We start from the raw sequence: 26,454 nt of genomic DNA on the forward strand, positions 1-26,454 counted from the left end.
TCCAATCGGGTTAGCGATCTCGCTGGCGCATTGTGCCGGGCGCTGCGCTTAAATGAAATGCCACACGTCCCGGGTAAAGGTCACACTCGTGCTCTAATCCGCGGAGCCGAGCGGCGGCTCTCGAGCCCTGCGGCTTCCTCCTCCGGCTCTAGAGCTGGTGTGGCTGATGGGGATGCCGCGGGGAGGCTGCAACAAATAACCGGCGATATTTTGCCTATTTTTATCGTTTATTTTGCAAAAAGCACAGCCTCTCTCCCCTCCCTCGAGCCACGCAGCCGATGCCAGCTCGCTGCCCGCCGCCGGGGCTCAGCGATAGGGAACTGGGACTCGAGGAGGCAAGGAACGCAGCGGCTCTGAGCGGCCGCCCGCATTTAAGCTTATAAATACCGCCCGAGCGCTGCCCTTTAAATCAAACTCCAGATGAGGGCTAATCGAAGGAGATCGCTACGAGTCCCCGATTGCTTCTCTCTCCCCACGCCGGGATTTACGCAAATCTACCAATGATCCTTCCAGCGGCCTGGAACCGAGCGCTGGGGCCGCCCTCGATTTGCCGCCCGCTCCCCCCCCCCCGTGCCCCCGGCGCAGCCCTCGCTCTCCCCCCTACCCACCCCCCCCAGCCGCAGCGCTGCCGCCGGCCCCGCGGTTGTGCAGTGGAAACTGGCGGGCAGCCAGGCGGGGCTGGAGGTGGAAAGAGGAAAGGCGCCAGAAGGGAACTCGTGCGCCGCTGCGCCGTTCCCCCCGCCCCGCTTCCTGGCTCCCCGCGCCGCGGCCCCGACGGCCGTCCTGCGGCCCGGCTCCCGGGGCCGCGAGGAATCGTCTTCCTTCCTTCTCTCTTACTTCTTCACCGTGTTTTTCTCGTTTCCACGCCAAGAGCGCGTGAACAAAACTTGGTGCTGCCGCTGGCGTCGACGGCTGCCAAAAGTCTGTTTGACGTTGCGAGGGAGACCCGAACGCTCCCCGCTCTAATCCGCCTCCCGAGCAGCGCGGTGTGCCCCCGCCTGCCCCTGCGGTGAGGGGCCGGGCGCTGCCGGCTGGGCTCGGCACGGCGTTGTGTGCAGGTCAGTGCTTGCAGGCGCCGCTCACAGCTGGTTTCACACGGCGGCAGCGCTGCGGAACCGCGTGTGCGCGTCTCGCTCTCCCCCCCACCTCCCCCGTGCCTCCCCCCGTCGCGCATCACCGCCTATATTTAGCCTTGGAGGGCCCTATCGGGCATTGCACCTCCCGGAGGAAATGCCGGTCGCGCTCCGGGGGCTGTGGCGCTCCGGGACGGGCGGTGCACAGCGGGGAGAGGAGGAGGAAGGGGACGGAGGGGGAGGGAGGGAGGGGCGGATGCAGGGACGCGGCCTTGCTCTCCCCGCTGCGCAGCGCGCTGCCTGCCGTCGGGGTTTCGCAACGGGGCCGCCCTCGCGGAAGGCGGATATAAATAGAGGAGCGCTGCCCTTCTCGTAGTACTGCGTGCACTCCCGGAGGGGAGACGACGAGGGTGCGACCAGAGGTGCAGCTGCAGTGATGTGAGGGCTGGCACTAGCAGACTTGTACCCCATTGCAGTTTGCATTTGCAGTTCATGGGGTGCTGAGCGCACGTGTGTGCCTGGGGTGGCTTTAGGGGGTGGGGCTGCAGCTGGTGACCCCACGCCCCAAAGGGCTCTGATGCAGGAGAGTCTTGTCCTCCGGTGCAGTTCTGTGCTTTGTTAGTTGCTCCAGTGCAAGCACTGTGCCTTATCTCAGCCATCCGCATCCAGGGAGAAGCCCAGAGCTGGCCCCAAAAGGAGTGGGGTGCGAGGCTCCCAGCAGTGCGGCCACCAGCCGAACGGAAAGCCTTAAATCACTCCAGCCATGCTGCTGCTGCCTCTATTGAAAACATTACGAGCGGCGCATCTGGAAACCAGTAAATCTGTCCAGAAACCGTCTTTGCAGTGAAATAACTCCTTCTGAATGATAGCGCGATCTGTAATCTCCGCAGATTTTTGTTTCCTCGCAGCGATTTTTGTGGGCTTCATTATGGAGAGCGAACGGTGCCGGGGAGAGGAGGGTCACGGCGCCGTGCCATTAATATACATTTGTTCCAGACGCGGAGTTCAGCACAAAAGGCCGCTCCGAGGGGAGAGGAAAGTGTTGGGGAGCGAACGCCGCTCGGGCCCTTACATCCCTCCCCACGTGTGCAAAGTATTGTGCTGAGGCGCAATCTGGGATTCTTTCCCCATTAAATGCCAAAGCCGTCATTTGCATATCCCAGAGCCTAACAAAGGAAATGAGTTTGCTGGGGAAGCTGCGTGCGGTGGGAGACGCTATGCGCCGAGCTCCCCGCGGTCAGCCCTGTGCGCGCCGTGCCGCCTGCTCGTGGGCTTCTATTTTTGCGAGAGAGGAAGAGCCGAGGGATATCCTGTGCATTAAGGCTCCCCCTACTTCTTAACCCGGCGTTCGGCAGTGGGATGCGGGCTGAAGCGCAGTCGAAAGCAACGACTCGACCTCCGAAGAGCAATTAAAATCTTGCACCGGAATAAATCATGCGCCGCGCTAATCCTGTTAATAAAACGCAGCTTGTCCTGACACTTCACTCATGCAGCAAAGCAGGATTTAATGCGAGCTGAGGTGGCGGTGGGAGGGAGAGGCATTCCCTTCACTGCTGGGTGTGGGGACGTGGCTGCCTCTCGTCCTCTCATCCGCTGTGGCCAGCCCCAGCCTGCTGTTGGGAGCCCGTTGCTCAGACCCCACCGAGGTGGGTGTTTGGGTGCCGCTGTGAATCGCGGCATGTTCCAATTGAACGTGCCACGGAAAGTTTTCTTTGTTGATAGCCCAGAATGGTACTTAATTTTCTGGACGCGCGCTGGGGAAAAGATCCCTCTCCTCTGACCTATAAATGCCCTCAATTTGCTCCTTTATTGCAGGGTATCTCCCTTAGCGGTTGGCGGAGGCAGCGCGCTCCCCGCACCAACGCGGCATTCATTATTAATGACCTGGAGGGAGGCCGCCCGCTCCGCTCTGATGTTTGCATTTCCTCCTAGACAAATCTGCTCAACTTTCTTCTTCCTTCCCCCCCCCATCCCCTCCTACCCCTCCTTTTTAATAGAATATAAAACCGTGAAGAAAAGCAGTGATTTTTTTAAGAAGACGTCATGCTTTCTGCAACCCCCCTGTATGGCAACGTTCATAGCTGGATGAGCAATGAAAGGGTCCGCATGTGTGGAATTAATGAGGACAGGTAAATATTTAAGCTGCTGCAAGTTGTGCAGCCGAGGCCTCACCGTGTGCTTGCTGCCTCCTGCACAGGGATCAGCTGGGTGCCGGGGGTGGCGGCGATGCAGGCGCTGATGTCTGATGGAAGTGATGTGTGCCTTTAAGTGCTTTGATTGAAGGGAGTTCTTTGGGGTAATGATGAAACTTTCCTTCTGCTGCATGTCAGCGGTTTTTATCCCTGGGATTTGAAATTTGGCACTAAGGTATATTCTTTATCGGCGCTTGCCGTGATAACAAGTCCCAGTGCTGCAGCACTGCTATGGCACAGATGTGCAGCCCCCTCTTTAGCATGGAACAGCTGACAGTTGTATGACATTATTGTGTGTGTTGTAATTTTCTCCGTTGCAGCATTTATGGGTGGTACGTGGAAAGGGCGTGTTTAAAACGGTGTATTTTCTTTGCAGAAAAGAAAAAAGTAAGGGGGGGACGAATAGTAAACTGTGATAACAATTGTGGGCAATGCAAGAGGCTGCCCCGAGGTGGGCTCAGTGTGTTTTGTTCTCAAAAGGTCCTTTATTGCTAAAGCAGCCACTGTGCGTAGACAGCTAAATGCAGTATGGGATGGGGCTGCTGTAGTATACAAGCTTGGGCTGATAACAAAGCACGTGGGGTGCTTTCCAGTAACAAGCTTCTGTTTTTTAATAGGAAAATCCCAGTTAACGATGGCGATGCACCGAAAAACAGACTGGAGTTGAGGGAAGAAAACCACCTGAATCACAGTGTGGTAAGAAATTATTGCTATCGCATCTGTCCTCCCCACCTGCCGGTGTTCCCGCATGTTGCATGTGGAGAAGCGACTCAAACACCATTCTGTTGCAGGGGCACGTAGGGATTGTTTCTATGGAATGGTGCGATGGGACTTTGCTTGTTTATCTCATTAGCCTCCTGGCTCTGACTTTGTGGTGTGCGCTGCTGTATGACTTCATCCTCCTCTTGCTCCGTTATGACTAATGCCGCACAGCACACCGCTATGTCTACCACAAACGGTTCATGTAGTCCCTGAGCACCAGAGCTGACGGTCTCCTCCTCTGAGAGCATGTGGGGAGCAGCGAGCAGAGAAGTTCAGCGCCTTGTTGTCGAGCGATGGCTGACCTGGCTCTGCTCTGCATGCTCAGATGCCTTACAATCAAGCTGTGGAGGAGGGGGAGCTCCTGGAGGAGGAAGAGGGGAGGAGGAAGGAGGAGGCTTTCCCTCCTGCTCTCCCTGAGCTCTGCTCTCCATGCTCCCAGCCTCAACCTCAGTTGGCAGGGCTGGAGGCTGGGAGCTGCTGTCCACCATGCACTGGCTCTGGGCACATTTGGGCTTTTTGAGCTTTAGATCCTCAAGCTTTAGTTTCTGATCAGTGCATTGGAGATGTAGAGAGATCTTTACTGATGTTTGTAGCGGTCTGTTTTGTTCCATAGCTTCTTGTATAATTCAGCGTGACTATCCTCTGTGTGTTTTCAGTATGTGCTTGCCGTGGTGGTGGTTCTCTTCAAAATGATCGTGTATCTGCAGTTTGTGCGGTAGCGTTTTTTATCAGAGCGCACGAGTAACCTGTTTCTTCTTCTGTGAAGGTGGATGCAACTACGGCCCATCGCATTGACAGTCTGGCAGCTTTGAGCATGGACAGGTCTGGACTTATGCGAGAAGGACTCAGGGTTCCTAGTAGCATTGTCTATTCCAGCTTGTGTGGACTTGGCTCTGAAAAGACGCGGGATGCTACAGGTTCTATAGCTGGTCTCGGATTTACTCCTGAAAGAAATCCGGAGATACAGTTTAAGTCTAATGCTCCCGAGGCAGTAGAAAATGCAGCTGTCTCTGGAAAAGGCCCAAATGGCTTCAGCGCTATCTACAAAACGCCCCCTGGAATACAAAAAAACTCAGTCCCGACAGGAGAAACGCTGGGCTTGGACCGAGCCGCGAATGACAAGCAGAGCCCTCTGGGCGTCAATGGTGCTAGCTACCTACGGCTCCCCTGGGTGAACCCCTACATGGAGGGTGCGACGCCCACCATCTACCCTTTTCTTGACTCACCAAATAAGTATTCGTTGAACATGTACAAGGCGTTGCTACCTCAGCAGTCAACCTACAGCTTGCCGCAGCACCTGGCCTACTCGCCCGTCTGCACCAATGGCGAGCGCTTCCTTTATCTGCCCCCCTCCCACTACGTTACCCCCCACATCCCCTCCTCTCTCGCCTCACCCATGAGGATCTCGGCTGCCTCAGCATCCCCAGCCATCCCACCCTTGGTGCACTGTCCGGACAAGGGTCTCTCATGGAAGATGGGAGTCAGCCCTGGTGCGCCAGTGGAGACACATGCCTACCCGCACCTGCCGAACAGCAAACAGCCCCGTGTCCCCGCTGCCAAGCCAGCACCCAGTGGCCTGGCACCTGACCCTGCGCTCCTGCTGCCACACTCGCCCCGGCCATCTCCTCGCCTCCCGCTGCCTGCTCAGGTGGGGGATGCCTACGCTGAGTTCCACAAACACTTCCCCAGCATCGCCACATCGCCCTCCTCCTCTGTCCCACTCCCCAAGCCCTACCTGAACGTGGGTGGCGACTTCCCACCTGCCCGGCTGCCCAATGGCAAGGTGCCCAAGGCGGGTGAGGCTGCTGAAGGGCCAGCACAGGCAGTGCCCCATGCCAGAAAGGCCAGCCATGAGCGGAAGGACAGCCGCTCGCCCCCGCTGCTCGAGAAGCAGGCCCCAGCCAAGGATGCTGCTGACAAACCACTGGACTTATCAGCAAAGGTTGTTGATGCTGAAGGTGCCGGAAAAGTGGAGCACGTGAAAAAAATGCCTCCAACAGTACTGGTGCATGGCCGGGCAGGAGGCGGGCCGCTGCTGCCAGGCGGTGATGCCCAGAAGGAGACCCTTTCCCCTGGAACCTGTCCCATCTACCGGCCTGAGATCATCAGCACGGCACCTTCCTCTTGGATTGTCCCTGGGCCTGGTCCTGGTGAGGAAAGCAGCAAGAGTGTCACACTGAAGAACAAGGCGCTGGACTGGGTGATCCCGCAGCAACGGAGCTCCTCCTGCCCCAGGATGGGTGGCACGGAGGCAGCGGTAGGCAGTGTGTCAGGGACGGTGCCTGCAGGGGGCCGGCCGGCTTCGGCCTCACCAGCTCCCAACGCCAACACAGATTGCACCAAGGTGGCCAGGGGTGGTGCCGAGAGCACAGCCTCAGTCATCCAGCACGTCGGGCAGCCCCTGGCCGCCTCGGCCAAGCACAGCAATAAGGTGACCAAGCCCTGCGGCCAGGAAGCTGGCTTCAAAGCCACCGAGAGCGCCCTGGCCTCCAGCCCCATCTTCCTGCCACCCAACGAGGCGTTCCGCTCACCACATCTGCCCTACCCCAGGAGTTACCTCCCGTACCCTGTCCCGGAGGGCCTGGCCATCAGCCCTCTGTCCCTGCACGGCAAGGGGCATGTCTACCCACACCCGGTCCTGCTGCCCAATGGCAGCCTCTACCCTGGCCACCTGGCTCCCAAGCCTGGCCTCCCATACAGCCTCCCGGCTGGCCGCAGTGAGTTCATGACATACCAGGACGCGTTGGGCATGGGGATGGTGCACCCCATGTTGTTGCAGCACTCGGCGCTGGAGACGGGCAAGGAGGAGAAGGCAGAGCGGAGGTCACGGTCCCACGAGCGGCCACGCTATGAGGACCCTTCGCTGCGTGGCAGGCTTCCTGAGCTGCTGGAGGCGGGTGGCAAGGTGCACTATGAGGCTGTGTCCAGTGATAAGATGGTGAAGTTACACCAGGCCTCTGGCCATGGCAAGAGCTCCTCCAAAAGCGACAAGAATCTCTTCCCAGAGCTCCTGAGGGATGAGCAGGACTCTAAAAGCGAGGCAAGCTTAGCAAAAGCTGGCTTTGCTGCTGAGAGTGGTGGTCAGGCTAACGACCCAACTAAGCACAAGGCAGAGCAGGCATCTCAGCACAGAGATTTTATTGAGTTTGGAAGGAACAACGATCTGCACGATAGCTATAATTTTAAGCAAGCCCCAAGCTCGGCGTTGTTTGGTTTGAGGAAAGAAGACCTATCTGCTGTCCAAGGCAAAGAGAGAATGGCCCTCCAGCCTGCGCCTGCATTCCTGGAGGCTGCCCACGAGACCGACGGCCCCGCACTGACTTTTGGCAAAGTGCAGGACGACACCAAGCAGTTCTGCTTGGGCACCACGCAGCCCAGCCTTGAAACCAACCAGACCTATGCCAAAGATGGACCTGATGACGCAGACTCTGCGGATGGCAAAATATTGAAACCCAAGCCGTCTAAACTGGCAAAACGCATCGCGAACTCTGCGGGTTATGTAGGTGACCGGTTCAAATGTGTGACAACCGAGCTGTACGCGGACTCGAGTCAGCTCAGCCGGGAGCAGCGGGCACTACAGGTGAGTCTCGTGGTGCAACGTGCGGCGCTTGCCATTATTTCTTTGCAGTAAGTCACAGTCAAGTATTACAGTTGCTATCAGCAGCGCAGGTGGGGAAATACAGGGATTCTTTCACTAGGGTGTGCTTGTCAGGAATGGTTTTATGTAGCACGAGAAGCCTGTTAATTAAAGCAAGGTTGCGTAAAGAATAGCATGTATGACTTTCATGTATGTATGCACGAGTAAGTTTTAAAGGGCTCTTAATAAGATCTGCTAGAAATGTTAATGTATGTATGAAATGTGTTTGCAGTTGTGGAGGGGAGTCGAGCAGGAATGCAGTGCATGCTATGGCAGCGCTAGCGATGGCTGTAATCTCTGCCTCGGCCGGCAGTGCCAGCTAGCAAAGTGTGTCCCAAGCTGTGATTAGTATGCCAGGCGTGCCGTGCGGTGCGGAGGAGAGTGGCCATGGAGGAGTGGGGCTTGCGCTACGGTTCCACCACGCGAGCGAGTAGTCAGGAGTAGGGGCAGCACTGAGGCTGATGCTGAGGGATGGCAGAGAGATACTGTGTAGGAATAGCCTTAAGGTATTTTACTTTTAATGAACGGATGAGTTAAGCCAAATTGTTTTGCATTGTTAAGAAAAGAAGTGGTTGATGCTTATAAAAATGGATGAAATTATCTAAATGATCCATTGAGTGCCCATTTTAATTACATAGATGGAAGGATTACAAGAGGACAGTATTTTATGTCTACCTGCTGCTTACTGTGAGGTCAGTTCTTCAAATTTTTATTACTAGACTCTTACATAAACCTTTGAGTTAAATTTCATTTCCAAATACACAAAGGGAAGTTTGTGGGCCATGGTCGTCTTTATTCATTGTACAGTTTCGTGTTGTTTTTATTTTATATTTTTTTTTGTTTCTTTTTGTTTTTGTCTCCTTTTACCTCTGAGTTCGAATGTTTTTGTTTTATATACAGTATACATTTATATATGTATATATATATGTATATGCATACATATACGCTTACGTAAGAAAGAATTGTGTGGCTGTTTGCGTATCGATGCTAGAACACTGTTTGACAAGTCAGGTGCTTAAAACTCTAACGCTAACTGTCTGGCTCAGCTTTTTCTTTAGAAATGCTTTCATAGAAGGTAAGGTAAATGAAGGCGCTTTTATCGCAATACTTTTTTTTTCTTATCAATTCTCTTTCTAGCGTGCAATGATGCGCTTCTCAGAGTTGGAGATGAAAGAGAGAGAAGGCCAAACAGCTACCAAAGACTCAGAGGTCTGCAGATTCAGCCAGGCAGACTGGGAAAACTTGAAAGGAGGTGGTGAAAAGAAGCCAAAGCCTGTCGCTCTGGAAGATGCCATTGCTGACCAAAATGACAGTGACAGATGTAAGCACGTTTTGATGGCTTTTGGAAGTGCATCTGTGTGTCTGGCCGCAGCAGCTCGGGCAGAACTGGCGAGGGGTTATGTCTGTGTCTTGTCCTGGGGGTGTGTGGTGCTGGGGATCGAGTGCTGGAGGCGGAGGAGCATCAGTAAATAGCCGGTGTTGGCTTTTTTTGTGTGATGCGAGCAAAATCGCTTCTTATTTTGGGAACTGTTGGTAAGCATCTGGCTTCCATCAGTTTCCAAATTGGTTTTCTTTTACGAAGTAATTAAGGAAAGGATTCGTTCCCCCTGCTGCTACTTTGTTTTTAACTGCTCAAAAAAAAAAAAAAAAAAACCAACAACAAAAAACCACCAAAAAACCAAAAAAAAGAACAACAACAAAAACCTGCACTGAAGGCATCACTAAACAAGGGGAAGTGCAGCGCCGGGCTTTGTGGTGCCCATGTTGGTGTGTGCATTGGTGGGTGTGTGTTGGGCAGCCTGGGGGCTGTGTGTGCTGCCATGGGTAGGGATGCACGAGTAAAGCCAGTAGGAAATGTATTTGGGCAATTTAATAACTTTGAATTATTGTTCTGGTCTTTGTTTAATGCTTCTGGCAGACAGCACGCCGGTCAATCGTGCTTGCTCCGTTACTCATCTAAATCAAGTTATTGTGGCATTGCTGCTGTGAAATAGCAGTGTGAATGAGGGTCGGCCTGGCCAGGTGGCAAGTGGGGGGTGGTCTGAGTGTTAAGAGTGGATTAGCGTCAGGTTGGGGAGGAGGCTGAGCTGCGGGGCTGGGAGGGATTTCCCTCATCACAGTGCGCTGCGGTGGCTGCGGGAAGGAAGGGCAGCACCCAGCTGGCGCTCGCCCGATTGGATCCAGGCGGAAAGGACGCACAGTACACTGCCTGCCCCCCCATGCTGCCCTCACCAAAGGCCAGTGTTACAGTACGTCCTTAAATCTATCACTCGCGGAGGTCTCCCATTCCCGAGTCTGCTGGCTGCAGCGCGTCTGAGGCAGAAGTGTGCTCAGTCTTGTGTTAGTTTGTTCCTGCCTGCTGCTGATGTGCTCTGGTTAGGGGGGAATATCGAGTCTGGCTGAAGCTATAAGCCCCTAACATCAGAGCTCCTCTCCAGCATGCCTTGTCTGTGCTACTGACAGTGTTTACAGGCGCACATTCAGCCCTCAGTACGTTTTTTATCGTGGTGTTTCACCTCCTGCCCCTGGGGACAGCAGCAGATAAATCAGGAGGCCCCCAGCTGCCTGCGGCTCAGCACGCCTCAAGCTGCATCTCCCAGCACACCAGTGCACGAGCAGGGCCACGCACACTGCACTCTTTTGCTTGTACCCTGAGATCAGGGGAGAAATGCCATTTTCTTCCAGCTTACTCCAGTTCCTAATCACGCCGTTGTGTTTGGCGTGAAAGCTTGCTAATGTGCCTGCAGCGCGGGGCCAGCTCGCTGCTGCCGGTGCAACAACAGCAGGCTGGGTAACGCAGCAGGCGATGCTCAGAGAGGCACCCGGTGGGATGCAGGCTCTTCTGTTAAGGCACCCTCAGGGATGGTTGTTTTGCGTAGGTGTGCAGCACGCACACTGACTTATTTTTGAGGCAAATGAAGGCAATACCTGATTCCTTCAACTTTTACTCTGACTTGGCAGCACTGAGCTTTGCAGCACTGCCTCACCGTGCTGTGCCAGAGGTTCGTGCCTGATTTTAGGCAGGCGATGTACTGCCCCAGTAAGAGGAAATCTAAGCTGAGGAAATCTAAACACCTCTAAGTCGAGGTGCTTTGATTCTCTCCCATCTTGTTCAGGTTTTCCTGGGCATTACGAGAACAGCAGCGAAGCTGCTTTGTTGCCAAGGTGACTTGTAAATGTTGCTGAGGCAATGCTTCTTCGGTGCATTTCCATAGCACAAACACGATAAATTATAGGATGCATATGTCATGAGTCAGAGAATTGTTTGGAGATCAAGTGATTTAAGCTATTGGCATGGACACGCGCATCAATACGGGCATGTGATGATCGCATGTTGGCGCGTAGCACAGCTCTCGGAGCGATGCTGAAAATCATACCGGAGTGTGGAAGATTGAATGCATTCCGCAAGCCATGAATTTCCTCATCGGGGAGCATAATTACCCGCTCATCTCATTTTATAGCAGGAAGATGCTGCCCATTTAGTCCTTAACAGGGGAGAATAGGACCTGATAGGTTAAAAACCTGTTTTTAAGGCTTGAGGAAAAAGTTAAAGCAGTTTCTGTGCGTGAAAGTGAAAGCTGCAATTGGCTGATGGGCAGCATCTGAGTGAGGTGCCACTGTGCATGTGATCCAGCAACCTTCTGCTCATCTGTTCTGCTGGGCTGGGAGTACACATGGGCAAATGGGAGGCTGCAGAAGTAAGCGTGTCCCATGCCCTGTGCAGTTATTGCCTTCACGTGATACAAACAACAAGGAAAAACATCTGTGCCAGGAGACAGCGGTAGCTTGTTTGCTGGGGCAAGAGGAAATAGATCGGGGAAGTTCCCAGGCAGAGATGCTTGGCGAAAAAAGACACAGAACCAGCTGGGTTTCCTCTGACCCGTGCGATGCTCTGGATTTGGTGCTGAAGGTGACTTTCTGACTGTGTCATGATCTGGGTGCTGGGTGCTGGGTTGTAGCACTTGGGCTGTCATTACAGCACCGGTACGCATAAAGGCTGCCTTGCCTAAGTGAATGCAGTGCGAGGTAGCTGCGGGGAAGAGGAAACGCTGTTTTTAGCTGCCATGTTATTTGAACAAAAGAACTGCAGCTCAAACACAACGATGCGTTTCCTTGTTTGCATTGCATGGGAGGCCCTAGTCTCGAACAGCTGACGGCAACAGGAAGGTGGAAAAAAAACAAAGGAAAGTTTGTGCGTGGTTTTTTTTTGGTTTTTTTTTTTTTTTGCTGTGCATGTGGAACTGCTTCTCGTGAGCCTGTGTGCTGAGATGTGGCTCTGGGCAGAAGCCAGGTGTGAAGGAACCCCCTCGTCAGTAGCGTCATAGGAGCAGCCATGGTTTGAGGTGTTGGTGTTGATTCTCGTCGTGCGGTGAGTCGCGATGCTTGAGGGCTGAGGCAGGAACACGTTTGAGAGTTTAATCTCCTTGCTCATAGAGGTGTGTTGCTATGAGAACTCAGCATTTATCCTGTTTCTGGCTACCTCTTTGCTGGTTGAATAACGAGGATAGGAAGGCTCAAAGCATGTTGTTGTTGTTTTCCACCTAGGGCAGAGAAAGGGATGTTGTACTCGTAGAATCATTAAGGCTGGAAAAGACCTCTAAGACCATCTTGTCTAGCAGTCAGCCCATCACACCCTGTGCCACTGCAGCACTGCTCTTACTGAGAAAAAATTTTCCCTAGTCCCAACCTGAATGCAGGGAGGCAGATTAAAGGAACAAAGGCGAACAACTTCTCCTTGTCATTGTTGGGCAAGTAAGTGTTGTGCTGCCAGACCTCCTGTTGGCTCCGTGCTCAGTGTGCTTCTCACAGGCTGCAGGAACCCACTTGACAGGGAGCTTGGATGAGCCCTGTGCAGCATCGCAGCCCCGCTCAGCTCTGTGGGGCAGTTACGCAACATGGATTAGTGAGCACAGGGGCCTGGCTGTGTCACTGCTCCACAGCCCGCCAGCAGTGCCGGTGGGGGAGAGCCGTCAGCCAGCACGGATGGTGCGTCCCTGCCCTCTGCCTTGCGTCTCGGCACTGCCTCCCTGTGCCAGGCCCCCCCTCCCCTCCTCCAGCAGGGAAGGAATTAATACGGAGGCAGTCGCCTGCGGTGGCAGCGGGCTGGAATTAGATCGCTGCTTCCTGCGAGGCCGAAGATTAAGAGCGACCAAAGCCTCCGTAGGCTGCTGCTGCCTGTGACCCTGTGAGGGCTGCTTTGGGAGGTGCTTTCCAGCTTCTTCCCAAGTGCGTCCTTGTTTTGGGGGATGCGGGGTGGCCAGATAGCAGAGCAGCTTGAACATCCCAGCATGTGCCTGGAAAAAGCCAACTTGCACTGTGATTTTTCTTGGACAAATATCTACTGCTGTTTTATACAATGGCCCTGCAGGCGTCAAGCAACACTGAGGTGTCTCCTGGTGCCTGCAAACTGCTGGGTGGTGCTTGGAACCTTTTCCAAGTTTCAATGAAGAAAAATCTCATTAGGGAGGGGTCGTTGCTTTTTTTCCCCCACCTGCCCTTTATGTATTCGAAACATGCGGTGAAAGTGGCGGGTGTTGACAGAGCTGTAGGAAGTTACAGCTCTGGGGTTAAAGAAGGGTGCGCTCAGGCTGCACTGGGGGCTGCAGGTGCCTGGGAAAAGGCCTGGGAGACAAACATCCATTTAAAATCACTCTGCCTGTCCTTAAATTTTGGGGGAGAGAATCATGCACAGCAAGTACAGCAGCACAGTGTCTCTGTGTTGCTTTGCCAGGCCACGTCCTTGCACACTTTTCTATCTTCACCTGGTCTGGAAATCTTCCGAGTGCATTTTGTTGTTTTTTTTTTTTTTAAAGGAAATGATAAGGATCGTGTCTGTCTGATTGCTTTATGTGAGGAAGCCTTTTTATAACCTTGGATTCAAGTAGTGCTTTTTGCAAAATACCATCGCTATTCTTAGTGGTATTCCCGTGTCTGAATGTGCGTGCGCCGTTTCCCACTTACATCTCCAGAAGAAGGGACAAATGCTTTTAAGCCAGAATCTGCATTTTGATGAGCAAAGTTAGTGAACAGTTATGAATTAGTGGGAAAATGATGCATTATTATAATCGGAGAGTATTTTTGAAAAGAAAGTCATTACGAAGTGTAGCTTGGGTTATTACTTAGCAAGGCTCGGGGGCGAGGTTGCTTGCTGAAAAGGGTCTGGGCTTTCGATATCTAAAGATGTTTCTTTACCTTAAAAAATATATTGTGATGTTTCTATGGCTACGAGTATTGTGAGTTTTGTACTTCTCCAACTGGTGTGTAAACAACAGCGAGAATCTTTTGGGGGATAGCTGTACATAGTGGTTGAGAAAGCTGCTGGGCTAGGCTGGCCAGAGAGCTGTTCTGAAGTATGTTTGCATGTTTACTTGCATGCCTCATAAACCCTAACTCATGATAGAGATGACATTGAAGAGATCAGAGAGCACAGCTTTCTTGCAGTTAATTGTTTTGTGCTTACTACATCTTTGTTCTATTTTATTTTCAGGTAACTTTGCTGGTGCAGAAAACAACCAAGGTCACTTTCTCGAAGCTCTGGAGGAAAAAGATCTCTCAAATGAGAAATGTTATTTAGAGAGACACTCTATATACGACAAAGCGGAAGACCAGCCAACAGAAGAGACTGGCCAACATCCATGTCCGCGTCTGGACAGGAAGCGTAAACACTCTGGTGAGAGAGTGCAAAACGATGGCAGCCAAAGTGAGGGCTTTGTGGATGAGCTGCAGGACGAATTTATATCAAAGGCAAAAAAGAAGAAGAGCTCCAAAGGTAAGGTGGCATTTTGCTGTGGTCTCTCTCATGGAATGTCTTGTGAAGGGAACATCCCTTTGGCTTTAATGTGTTTCCATTTTTGAACTTGATAGTTACTAATGTGAGCACTGTCATTTCACTTAAAATTATATACATGTATATATATATGTATGTATATATATGTGCGTGTGTATATATATATATACGTATATATAAAAACCCTGGTATACACGGGTAAAGCACTAGTCCTTGGACACTGTAGCCACAGCAGTGCGAGTTACCATGTAGTGCATGTAACCCTTTAAAATGCATAGTGCGGTGAGACTATATGCCCCGAAAGTGAAATGTAGCTTTTGTTTTAAGTTGAGGGGGCCTTTTGATTAATTTTTAGTTATTTTTCCATTAGATGACTGGCCTGAGAGGGAAATGACAAACAATTCCTCTAACCACTTAGAAGAGCCCAATTGTAATGAGGTGACCAACCTGAAGGTGTGCATTGAATTAACAGGGCTCCATCCCAAAAAGCAGCGTCACCTGCAGCATCTTAGGGAACTATGGGAGCAGCAGGTGTCACCAGAGAGATCCCCGTCCGGCAAGTTGGGCCGGCAAAGCAGGAAAGATTTAGCTGAGGCTGTTCAGCCAGAGGCCACTGCAAAGGTCAAAGACTTCACAGAAGAAAGGCACACCAAGAAAAGGTCAGAGGCCAAAAGCAATAGAAGTTGGTCTGAAGAGTCCCTCAAAACAAGTGACAATGAACAAGGTATGCAGAGACTACTAGGGAAACCCGCTGGCTTTAGCATTTACAGTGACGCATGCTGCCACCGATGTTAAGGAACTGTCGAGAGCTTTATTTTAAAAGTATCTATCTCTCTATCTTTGTGTAAGCACTGACACCTCCTCTGTACGAGCTGCACCGTAGCTGATACTTGGCAGACAAGCAAATGTGTTTGTGTATGTGTGTGTAACTACGTGTTTGTGCGTGCGTGTGCCTTCTGGCTTTAAATAACCCTCTTGTAGATAACGTGGGGATGGAGCTTGTGTCTCTCAAGGAGATGGGGGTAGGGAGGAGGGGGTGTATGGTGGTGGTGGGCAAGGGAGGCGGGGAGGGAGCAGGCTGTCAGTCTGGGTGTGGGATCGGAGTGGTGGGGTGGGCAGCACAGGGACAGCTACCAGCGGTGTGTCCGGGAACCCAATGTCTCCATCACTCTGTACGCTGCTGGGCTTCCCTGCCTCTTCCTCTCAGGGCTGGAGCCAGGCTTAGTTGTCCTCCCCAAGAGGTGTCTGGCTGGTTTGCTCCAGGCATTCTCCCTGCCCTGTGGCCCCAGGTGCTCAGGCTCTCTCGTGTGGGGTCACCTGAAGGGGCATCCCATTTCCTTGGCTTTTTTTCTGACTGTTTCCCCAGTGTCCCCTTTCCCTGCCCTCTCTCCTCCTTTCTGCTCAGTCCCTGTCCTGGGGAGAGGCTGTGGTGGGGCAGCTCTCAGGTAGATGCTTGGGCTCCCCCAGGGCTGGCAGCTCCATCAAGCTGGTGGCATTGCTGAGACCCCCTTGAGAGGGAGAAGCAGAAGGAAGGGGTCCTGCTGTCTCACACCAAGGTCGGGACTGAAGACAGGTCACCTTGCACTGGGGACAGTGTTCCTGGGTGGCATCTCCAAAGCAGTCACAGGCAAAGCTGCCAGCCTCAGTTCCGTCCTAAAGCTTCTAGACCATCTTTCTACTTGTTATGATGATCTAACTGCAGAAAACCCCAAACTTTGATGCTTATCATTGGGGAAGATTCTCTAAAAAGATTTATGGAGCAGAAGATCAAGACATAGTTTAAAAGGAGCTTTGACTCTTCCTCCCTTGCTTTATGCGCTGCCTTGGTGAGTGTGGTATCCGCTCAGACATCCCTGCCCATCTTCTGCTCTCCTTTGTACTTCCAGAAAGAGATATCTTGTAGAGATTAAACGAGGGTCACTAACAAGGAGGTGCATTGTGTGAGGATGCTTGGCTTTCCCCCGCAATGCCTCCCGAGGCAGTGGCAGTCTTCTCTTAAAACATAACCTCGGGAAAAAGATGCCGCCCCATTCATGCCCTGCTCTCTGAGGTATTGAGATTCAGTCACCCCGTGGCTATGAAAAGCCTTCTGGTTTTGGAAGCCTCTCATAAAACCATAAACCCATCTAAGTTGTTCCTCGGTGGCCACTGTGTGGAGGTTCTGGAAACCGTTCAGGTCACATTGCTGGCCCCACTGAAGTGTAAGCCTTTTGAATCTGCTCTTCCTAGTTCACCAAGATGGGGAAGTTTTCCCTGTTCTGCAACAGAGCATTCACTGTGTGGTGGTCACGCCAGGATGGAGACTTCTGCTTGTTCCTTCTCACCTGGGACCTGTCCTCAAATTTCTGGCTTCAAGCAGGTGTTTCTAATGCAGGAGCAGACCCTTGTCTCTCTGACTGTTTCTCTCTGTGGCTGCTCCCACATGCTGGCCGTGCTGGGAGCCACGCTCCTGCATTACTCCAGCCATGGCCCGCGGTGCCGGCAGCGGCCAAGGCATCCTGCAGCCTGCGGGCAGGGAGCCGGCCCTGCTCTGAGTCAGCTCACCACAAGCCACATCACTCATGGGGCTGGGTTTTTTAACTTGCATGGATATTAAAGGGATATTCCTGCCTGCTCTTGCTGCTCCCTCATCGTGGTCAGAAAGGTCTGTGGTGTTGGAAGGACAGCCCCACAGTGGTGGGCTCAGCCCTCAGCTGGAAGGCATCCTGCCCAGCTGCAGAGCCTGGAGGCTCACTGAGTTTTGGTGCACAATCTGCACATCATGTGTTCCATAAACTCCCCGACATCTGGCTGGCACACCACTGCGTGCATCTTTTTCTAGAAAGTGGCTCGAGAGAACCAGGGGATTTCTGGTTTTGCCTTTAATCCAGAAAGTCTTGTGCAAGTTGCCTTCGCAGCTCTATTTCCGAGCGCATTTTAGATTTTTTTGTTACCAGCTGGCTCTGGATCACGCCTCTTTAAATAAAGGTTTCAGTTCTGGGAGCAGCCTGGTGCCTTGTTTGCTCCCGCCACCTCTTCTCTTCTGAAAGCAGCATCACTTCAGAGGCTCCTCGGTGAGAAGAGCCTCTTTCAAGTGCTGCGGGTTTTTTCCGCACCTTCTCTCAGTGGTGCGGCATTGTCAACCTGAAGTGTCCCTTCCTTTCCAGCCGCCCTTAGAGCATCTTTCTGCAGAGGACTCGGTTCTGAGGTCATCTCAGTTCTCTTCCTGAGGGGAATTTGGGCTACGAAAAGTCAACTTTCCTGTCCTTGTTTTGTTGCAGACTTGCTTGCACTCTTTTTCTCACCGTAGCTTTTGGCCCATAAGAACCAACCCTCTGTGAAGACATGTCCTTGTGAGCATCCTGCCACAGGCCTCTCTTGTGCTGACTTATAACTGCTGCAGGGATGTTCCCTCTCTCGCTGCCCTCACTGCTGTCCCCCCAAACTCCCCTACACTCTCCATTCTCCCTCTCCCCCTTCCAGCTCCATCCCTGCAGACAGAGCCTGGCAGGGCACAGATGCAGAGCGCTGGGTTCCCGGTGCCTGGAGCAGGCGGCCCAGGTAAGGAGCAGCCGCTCCCCAGCTTGGTGCTGGCGGCAGGGAGCTGAGTGCAGCTCATTGCATCGGGGTGTCGCGACTGTTAGCGGATGTTAGGTTGCAGGATGCTGTTTACAATTGGAATGCGGCACGCTTGAAATATTAATGATTTGAAAATGTAATTGGTAGATCTCTTAAGCAGTCAAGGAGCTCGTGTTAAGTGCTAGCAATATGTTTTGCTTTTAACGCGCCATGCAACGTGTAATGCCTTTCCTTCCCGTTTAGGCTTGCCTGTATTCCCAGTGTCTCCGCACATGAAGAGCCTTTCATCCAGCAATGCAAACAGCAAAAGGCAGGCTCAGCCAAGCTGCACTCCAGCCTCGAGGTTGGCTGCCAAACAGCAGAAAATTAAAGAAAGCCGGAAGACAGATGGGTTGTACACAGACGAAGAGGAGGATTTCCAACCTGAGTCTCTGCTGCAGAAATATGCCGAGTGTGAGAAGCCATCAGGGAAGCATTAGTGTAAAACAAAACACTTGGCACTGCAGGAGAGGAGGAGGAGGTCATCCCTGACAGGGGATGACACCACAGATATCGAAAATGCCGAAGATAAGGTATCTTTATTTAGCCTTAATTGCCCACTAGCGCTCTGAGCGCAGAGCTAACGCACAGAGCAACTGCGCTGCGTGCATGCAGGCAGCGGTGCTCCGCGCCAGCGTTTCCTTGTGTGCTTTACACGTTCTACGTTTGCTTTCCTTACCCTGCCTGCGTTTGAGCTGCTGTTGTGGGGATGGAGAAGGCTGGTGTTTAAAAGCCATCGCGGGGCCTTCTTAAGAAATTCAGTGCCGGCAGAAAGTCGTAATTCTCTGCCGGCAAAATGCTGCATTGTAAGAGCGGGGAGGGAAAAGTAAAAGACAAAAACCCCAACACGGTGATGGTTTTGACAGGTGGCGGTACCGAAGAAGGCGAGGAAACGCACGGAGCCTGCTTCAGACTGTGACTCCTCACCGGCCAAGCCCTACGAGCAGAAGCTGTATGAGCGGCTGCAGCCTGCCCCGCCGCCCCCCCAGCCTGCCACGCTGCAGGTGGCCAGCCCCCCTCCTGAACCCCCTCCCAGCCGGCCCATGCCTCCTGAGGCTCGCCGCCTCATTGTCAACAAGAATGCAGGCGAAACCCTGCTGCAGCGAGCGGCCCGCCTGGGCTACGAGGTGAGCCTGCGCCTGGGGGTGTTCCAGTGGGATGGGTGGGAGACTGGGGCCCTGTGGGAACCTTTTTAACCTCCCCTATCCCCTGCAAGGAGGGCAGTGAGCATGGGGTGAATGTCTGTTGCAGCCCTGGCTTCCGCCTAAATGTGAACCATCTGCAAATAGAGCCCAGGGCTTTTTTTTTTTTTTTTTAAGGTGATCTCTAATGAGCCGTGTCATTTTTGCCTTTGTCCCTGGTGGAGGAGCGGGTTGTTTAGAAGCAGGCTTTTGTTTTTCCCCCTTTTCTCCAAGGAGCGATGGGTGTGTGATGCAGCACTTGGTGTTCTGCATGCTCAGATGTACCACGGGAGTGCTCCATGCACGTTGTGCCAGCAGCCTGGGTCACAATCAGCCCTGTGGTGCACTCGGTGGCCCAGCTGTTCAAAAGGACACTTGTATTTGGGTATATAGGTCTGAGAGGTGTTGTGCAATGCTGGGCCTTGCACTGCAGCATGCGATTCCTGGCCTCAGTGTGGCTGGGTGAAGGGGCAGCCTCCACATCAGCACTGGTGGTATCAGTCTGAGCATCTACAGAACTTTAGGGTTTGTTGGAGCCTGGACATGGCCTCTATGTGGCTGGGGCTGTGGAGGGAGGCCTGCAGCTTTGGGAGCGGGCATGCAGGAGGATGGGCCTTTCTGACTGGATGTGTTTAAGAGCCGTTTGGTTGTGTTGCTCAGAGGTACGATTTAGCAGAGGGTTGTTAGAGTTAAGGTACTACGGTTAGACTGCGGTTGGACTTGATGATCTTTGAGGTCTTTTCCAGCCTGAGTAATTTTATGATTCTATGATTCTGTGGCTGCAAGAAAGACAGTGGGGCCTTGGAATGTGTTCCAAGAAGGGCAGTGAAGCTGTGAGGGGTCTGGAGCACAAGTTTTATGGATAGCAGCTGAGGGAGCTGGGATTGTTCAGTCTGAAGAAGATGATGCTCAGGGGAGACCTTTACACTCTCTCTATAATCACCTGAAAGGAGATTCTGATGCGGTGGGGATCAGCCTCTTCCTCCAGGTAGGATGAGAGGGAATGGTCTCAAGTTGCTCCAGGAGAGGTTCAAGTTGGATATTAGGAACAATTTCCTCTCAGTAAGAGCAGTGATGCAGTGGCACAGGCTGCCCAGGGAGCTGGTGCAGTCACCATCCCTGGGGGTGTTCCAGCACAGTGTGGATGTGGCACTGAGGGACATGGGCAGTGGGCATAGTGTGATGGGCTGCTGGTTGGGCTAGGGGATCTTAGAGGTATTTTCCAGTCTCAGTGATTCTGTGGTTCTGTGGTTTGTGCTCTGGACACAGCTGTTTCCATCTTGGGGCACTTGTAGCTGGGAGGAGGAGCGCTAGTTGCTACAACGTTACTATGGTAATCTTTGTCATTTAAATTATTTAAGATCTAAAATTTCCCATGGATCCAAAGCCAAAATATGTTGCAGTGTGTGCTGTTAGTTTTGAGAGGTTATTTTCTTCCTGCTTGGCATCTACAAAGACAAGCACTCAATTGCATAGTGGTCTGCCACAGGACACCGGGCACTTTTCTTTCTGTGCTCCACTCAGGTCAATGGGAGCTTCTCCAAAGAGCTGTGATGGGCCGAGGTCTTGCTCAAGCAGGGGCTGAGAGCTTTCTGTCTGCTTCGCTGCTTCTGCTGGCTGCAGCCCTTATCAGGGTGGCTGCAGAAAGCCAGGGTGATGGTCCCGAAGCCTTTGAGTGGACCTGTGTTTGGGCAGGGCTTTTATTTTCTGTCATAGGGTGACTGCCCTGGATCTCCCCCATGAGCACAGCAGGGAGGGGGAGAACCCTGTGGCTATTAGTGGGGGTGGCTGCGGTAGTTGGAGCAGCTGTGGGAGCTCTGGCCTGTTTGCTGGCCAGCAGTTGCGCTGCTGTGCTCAGTAGGAAGCTGAATCCCCTGGAAAAAAATTGCAGTGGTCAAGAAGTTCCAAAAAAACAAGAAAAAAAAAAAAAGCTGGGTGGGTCAAGCTCGTTATGTGCTAGTGTGTGACCTGTGGCGGCTGGAGGCGCTTGCTCTCTGCTATCCCCATGAGCAGCAGAGCCAGCGGTGCTGAGGGGTGGCCGTGGCTCATTCAAAGGCAAGTCGATGTGCTGGGAGCTAACCCGGGGCTGCGGGTGAACCGTGCGCTTCCTTGGCTGGAGTCTGCGCCAGACCCTGCGCGTCAGCCGGCGGTCGTGCTTGAATCCATTACGTTTTCACCATTTGAAACAAATGACTTGAGATAATAGTAGTCTTAAAACTGTAATTTACTGTTTGCGGAGGGGGGGAAAGAGGAGGGGGAATTATAGGGAGCATAAAGGCTTTTCGGATAAAAATTAGAAGCGGCTTGTGTAATGAATGTGATGGGAGAGAAAGGCTGCTCGTCCATGTGCTTGCTCAATGCTTTTTAGTCCGTGCCTGGACTTGGGAAGCTCTTTGGTAGGTTTGGGAATAAGTCCCATCTGGGAAGACAGTTAAATGTGTGGTGTATTGGGGGGGGAGAGGCTCCGGTGGGCTCCCTCCAGTGACACTAGGAATTGCCTTGGGGCCTACTTGTCATGTCCTCTCCACTCTGTGGGTCTATCTGTACTTCGGCTGGGAGCAAAGCATCCACACAGGGGCTGAGCTGCCTTGTTGCATTTTCATGGCCTTCCTCCAGTGTTAGTGAGTGATGCTCGTGGAACCCAAAGCATGTTTATAACACCACATGTCCCCACGTTCGGCAGCGATGGCTAATTTTTTCGTGAATCGAATAAATCATTTAAGGAAAAAAAAAAAAGTTAATGAGGCATTTAATTAATTAACAATGTAGAGTTTTATGGGCTTTATGGTTACATTTTGTGGGTAATGGCACTCTTCTTATAGCCTCTTAATGTAGAATTGCCCGATAGAATTAGTGTTTTTGGCCAGCAGTGGGTCCTCTGCCCTGGAACGAGCCTTTCCTTCTGCAGAAATAGTTGAAAGGCCCTTTTCTTATTCCGTGCTGCAAAAGCTATTTTAAACGGTAACTGCGTGCTAAAAGCGGTGCTGAACACGGCCAGGCTTCTGCTGCCTGCAGCCATCTATCCGCTGTGTGCCTGGCAGGGAGGCCTGGTGTGCAGGGAAAGTCATGCCTTTAGGGTATAATTTCACACCACCCTTTCATGGGTAAGCTTGAGGTGAGAGCATCCTCCTCTCTGGGCTGGTTCTTGGCCCTAGGGTAGATGAGTGGGATGATGGTGGCCAAGACTGGGGGGGTGGGATGGCTTCTGGCTGCTCCGTTCCCAGGCAGGTCGGTGTGGGCCTGTGAGAAGCATGGCTCCATGCTGTATCCTGGATACCAGTCCCCAGGTCAGGGATGCTGGGAGCGTGGCTGATTGCGGGCTTTCCACTGGATTTGAAGCCAGGAGGAGTATCTGCGTTGTGCATGGTGTTTGCTGAATTCTTGTCTTTTGACAAGCAAAGGGCCCCCCTGATCCTTGCTGTACCTTGTAATCCTTGGAAGCAGCAAATGCACAGTCAGTGCTTTCATTTTGCTGCGTGTGTACCTACAGCATCATTTAGAAATCATAGAATCACTGAATCATAGAATTGTTTGAGTTGGAGGGGACCCTTTAAAGGCCATCTAGCCCAAATCCCCTGCAATGGACAGGAACACCTGCAGCTACACCAGGTTGCTCAGAGCCCCGTCCAGCCTGACATTGAGTATCTTCAGGGTTGGGGCATCCACTGTCTCTGTGGACAACCTGTGTCAGTGCCTCATCATTCCTATTATAAAAAACAACTTCCTAATATCTAGTCTAAACTATTTAATTGGAATTAATCCCCATTTAATTGGAAACCAGGAGTCTGTCTCCTTCCTTCTTATAGCTCCCATTCAGGTACTGAAAAGCTGCTCTCAGGTCTGTCCAAATTGGATTGGTTTTTTTTTTTTTTTTTTGCACAAATAAAGGAATTCTTGCATCACCCCAAATCTTTGGTTGGATTCCACCGTGGTGCATTAACTGCAGGACAGATGGTGCTGAATTTACAGCACTGGGTTGGTTGTTTGGAGCTGGTGCCCAGCTTGGGTTCCACCCAGGAATCAGCGTGGGTGAAGAAGGGATTTCCCTGGTGATGATAGAGTCAGGTTTTTTTGTTTCCTGATAGCAAACTGTCTTTCGTGTGTTAAATGTATTTTGTGTCAGCTCACATGCTTTTTCCTTTTACAATCCCGACTGATGTCAGCCACGATGATGTTGCATGTGCAGAATCCTGCATTCAGAAATGTGGGTGTAAGGGTCAAACCATTGGTGCCAGCTCCATGTGTGGAATTATCATAGCAATTGGTGTGTGCTGTCTCCTCCATAATCTTTTTCTTTAGAGAATCCCGTGCAGTGACAAATAACTCAGCGTGTCTGTTTTTCCTCCTCTGCTCTTTCCAGGAAGTGGTGCTGTACTGTCTGGAAAACAAGGTCTGCGATGTCAACCACCGTGACAATGCGGGTTACTGTGCCCTGCACGAGGCCTGTGCCAGGGGCTGGCTGAGCATCGTACGGCACCTCCTCGAGTACGGGGCTGACGTCAACTGCAGTGCACAGGATGGAACGAGGTGAGCAGCACCCAACACCGTGATGAATGCATGGGGATGTGCCTTGTCCCTCTGCCTTCTGCCCTCAAGCTTGCATGAAGCCCCCAGGGGTGTGATGCTGCTCTGCCCCCTGTCCTTGGGGCCAGGCCACAGGCTCTTGGATTGATGGAGTATCCAGCGCGTGGAATTGTTGTGCCTCTGATTTGGTGCAATGTGGGTTTGGTTTTTATTTTCTCCTGGGAATTTTAACAAGTTTTGTTTTTTTTTTCAAAGAGTTTGTGAAATCCCCAGCTGCAGGGCAGGAAGGAATGATACTTGAGCTGCAGCTCCATTTGTCTGTGCTCCACGTCCTTTGAGTTGTGCCAAAAGAGTGGTCTTTGCCTTGTTAGTGGTGTTACTTTTAAGAGCACTTCAGGCTTTTGCAGCGATTGGGTGTGCAAGCCCTATACGTGCTATATAAAAATGTTGGTTTGCTTAGCTGTTAAACAGTATTATCAGCACGTTGCATATTTTGGATTGATTTTTTTTAGAGCCAGCGCTGGCTTTTGTTTCCCTTAAATGAATAGTAGGGGGGTTCACAGAATAGATATTGAGCTCGGTTTTGTCTTGTGTTTTCCATTTTGCTCTGTGGATGTAGGGGATGTGGCTCGGCATCTTTTCTAAGCTCCTGGTGCGTCTCCTAATGGAAAGTCCTTCCCGACTGCTAAGCCCTCCTTTGGCCACCTCTGCGGGGCTGACCTTGGGATAACTTTTCCCCCGAATATGCAGTACTTGATCTCAGCTATTTGTGTCGGGGACAGGTCGCTTTGTATTCCACCGGCCTCCCGCTGCTTGTTATCTTAAATGGTTTATCACATTTGCCATCACCATCCCAATAGCTGGGGAGGGAAAATCAGCATGACTAAGGGCTGCCGCTTTTGTTTTTAAGTTCTTTATGCATTAGCTGGGGAAGGGAGGAGTCCGCAGAACAAAAGTTGGGCTGTGGGGTTGGTCCATCAGGGCTCCTATGGCTGCCCCAAGGCAGCGGCTGGAGGAGCCCCCCAGGGGCACCCAGCGCCCCTTTAAAGGGACCCCAAAGCAGTTTGTCCCACTGACCGAATAGCTCAGATAGCAAATCAGCCTGGAGCTGGACCGTCAACTGCCGCCTGGAAGTGTGGATTGGGTTTCAGTTCAAAGGCGGAGTTGGTTTTCCAGGAACAAACTTGGCTTGAGTGAAAGCTGTTTTGGGGCAAACGCACTTTAGGAGTGTATGTAATAATGGTTCGATCCTGGACGGTGCTGTCACAGCTCAACCAGTGGCTCCCTTGGCTTTCTGGTGGCAGGCTTAGTGCTTTTTGAGATTATGCCCCAATGGACAGTATGAATCCAAGGTGTGTGCAAGCCTGATGCTGCAGTGACCGCAACCAGCAAGACAGAGCGGTGGCACTTGGTGGGGAGTGCCTGAGCAGTGCTGCCACCGCTTTTGCTATGGCCAGCCTTGTCCATCTCCGCAGGGCAGCTCCCGGTGTTCGTAAGACAAATTGCATTTTGATCTTGAAGCCTTAACCACTTCTCATCCTTGGAACTTTCTGGGAGGAAGGCAGTGTCAATCTTTCTCAACCTCATTGCTTTTCAAATTCCTGTTTGTAGATTTATAGAATCATTTGAGCTGGAAGGGACCTTAAAAGGCCATCTAAGCCAACTCCCTTGCAGTGAACAGGGACAGCTACAGCTAGATTCCTGAATATGATGCCCCTTTGGAAAGATATTTATGTCTGAAAAACAAACAAACAAGCAAAAGAAACCCCATCATCAAAGACTTAACACCCCACCCCTGCTTCTGTAACTGCACTGAATGCACTTCGTTGTCCCCTCCACCACCTACCCAGTCCGCTCATCAGCCAGAGGTATTTTTGGTTGCTCTGGGAGCTCTTGAGTCCCTGGGCAGCAATAGTGAGCTCATTCAACATGCTGCTCTGGCAGCCAGCGTGAGCCCATAGTGTCACCATTGGTCAGTGTGTCGGGCGGGGGAGGGGGGGGGAGATCGGTTTGGTCCCAGTTCCTGACACTTGGGTCTGTGCTGCTGTATTTCCCTATGCAGGGAAACAGGCTGCTGTGTTTTCCCTCCATTTCCTTAACTGCATGCTGGGGGATGCTGAGCTGCTGTCAGCAGACAGTGTGCTGAGGTGGCTCTCCCCATGCCCTCTGGTTGGTGCTGGTAGGAGTAACGAGGCCTCTTGCTGCAACGAGGAAATCTAGATGGTGCCTGTAAGGCTGAGAGCAAACCCCGGCTGGTCTAAATAGTTTATAATTTTGGTGGTGGAATGATAAACCCCCAATGAAATGTTTTCCTGACTCGAGGAGCAGTAAAAATAGTAGTAAGGGTTAGATGGTACACTAGAGCGGCTGAGATGCGTGTCTGCTGTAGGATGTCGCTGCTCTTGAATGTCCCCAAACCCTTCTGAGGCCCCTTTGAAGGGGATGTTTTAAAAACAAGCTGTAGTGCTGTTAACAGTACCATGAGGGGTAGAGAGTGTTTATTTCCTCAGTGCTCAGGGCAGAAAAGATTATATGGGCAAAGGAGTGTGGGAGAGAACTCACAGGGATGTTTTTCTCATGTCAGAAAGCTGATAGCTCCAGCACTCACTCCTGCATCCTACAAATAGGGTGGTGTGCTCTGTCAAGATGGAAAAACGTTCCTTCCTTCTGCTGTCCTGAAGTGAGAGGCAAGTGTGGGTAT

General features: G+C 52.1%; 1 protein-coding gene across 1 annotated transcript in view; it reads left to right on the forward strand.

Annotated features, from left to right (window-relative positions):
• Positions 1 to 799: 799 nt before the first annotated feature.
• BCOR (BCL6 corepressor) overlaps positions 800 to 26,454 on the forward strand; it is a 31,081-nt gene continuing 5,426 nt past the window's right edge. The window contains 11 exon segments of the mRNA XM_032449280.1: positions 800 to 1,058; positions 3,071 to 3,202; positions 3,883 to 3,961; positions 4,794 to 7,607; positions 8,303 to 8,356; positions 8,802 to 8,985; positions 14,152 to 14,433; positions 14,822 to 15,175; positions 18,253 to 18,581; positions 18,915 to 19,175; positions 23,590 to 23,756. Coding sequence (XP_032305171.1) covers positions 3,117 to 3,202; positions 3,883 to 3,961; positions 4,794 to 7,607; positions 8,303 to 8,356; positions 8,802 to 8,985; positions 14,152 to 14,433; positions 14,822 to 15,175; positions 18,253 to 18,581; positions 18,915 to 19,175; positions 23,590 to 23,756 — 4,610 coding nt within the window. The 5' untranslated portion in view covers positions 800 to 1,058; positions 3,071 to 3,116.

Source organism: Coturnix japonica, chromosome 1, assembly GCF_001577835.2.
Source record: "Coturnix japonica isolate 7356 chromosome 1, Coturnix japonica 2.1, whole genome shotgun sequence".
Lineage (NCBI taxonomy): Eukaryota > Metazoa > Chordata > Aves > Galliformes > Phasianidae > Coturnix > Coturnix japonica.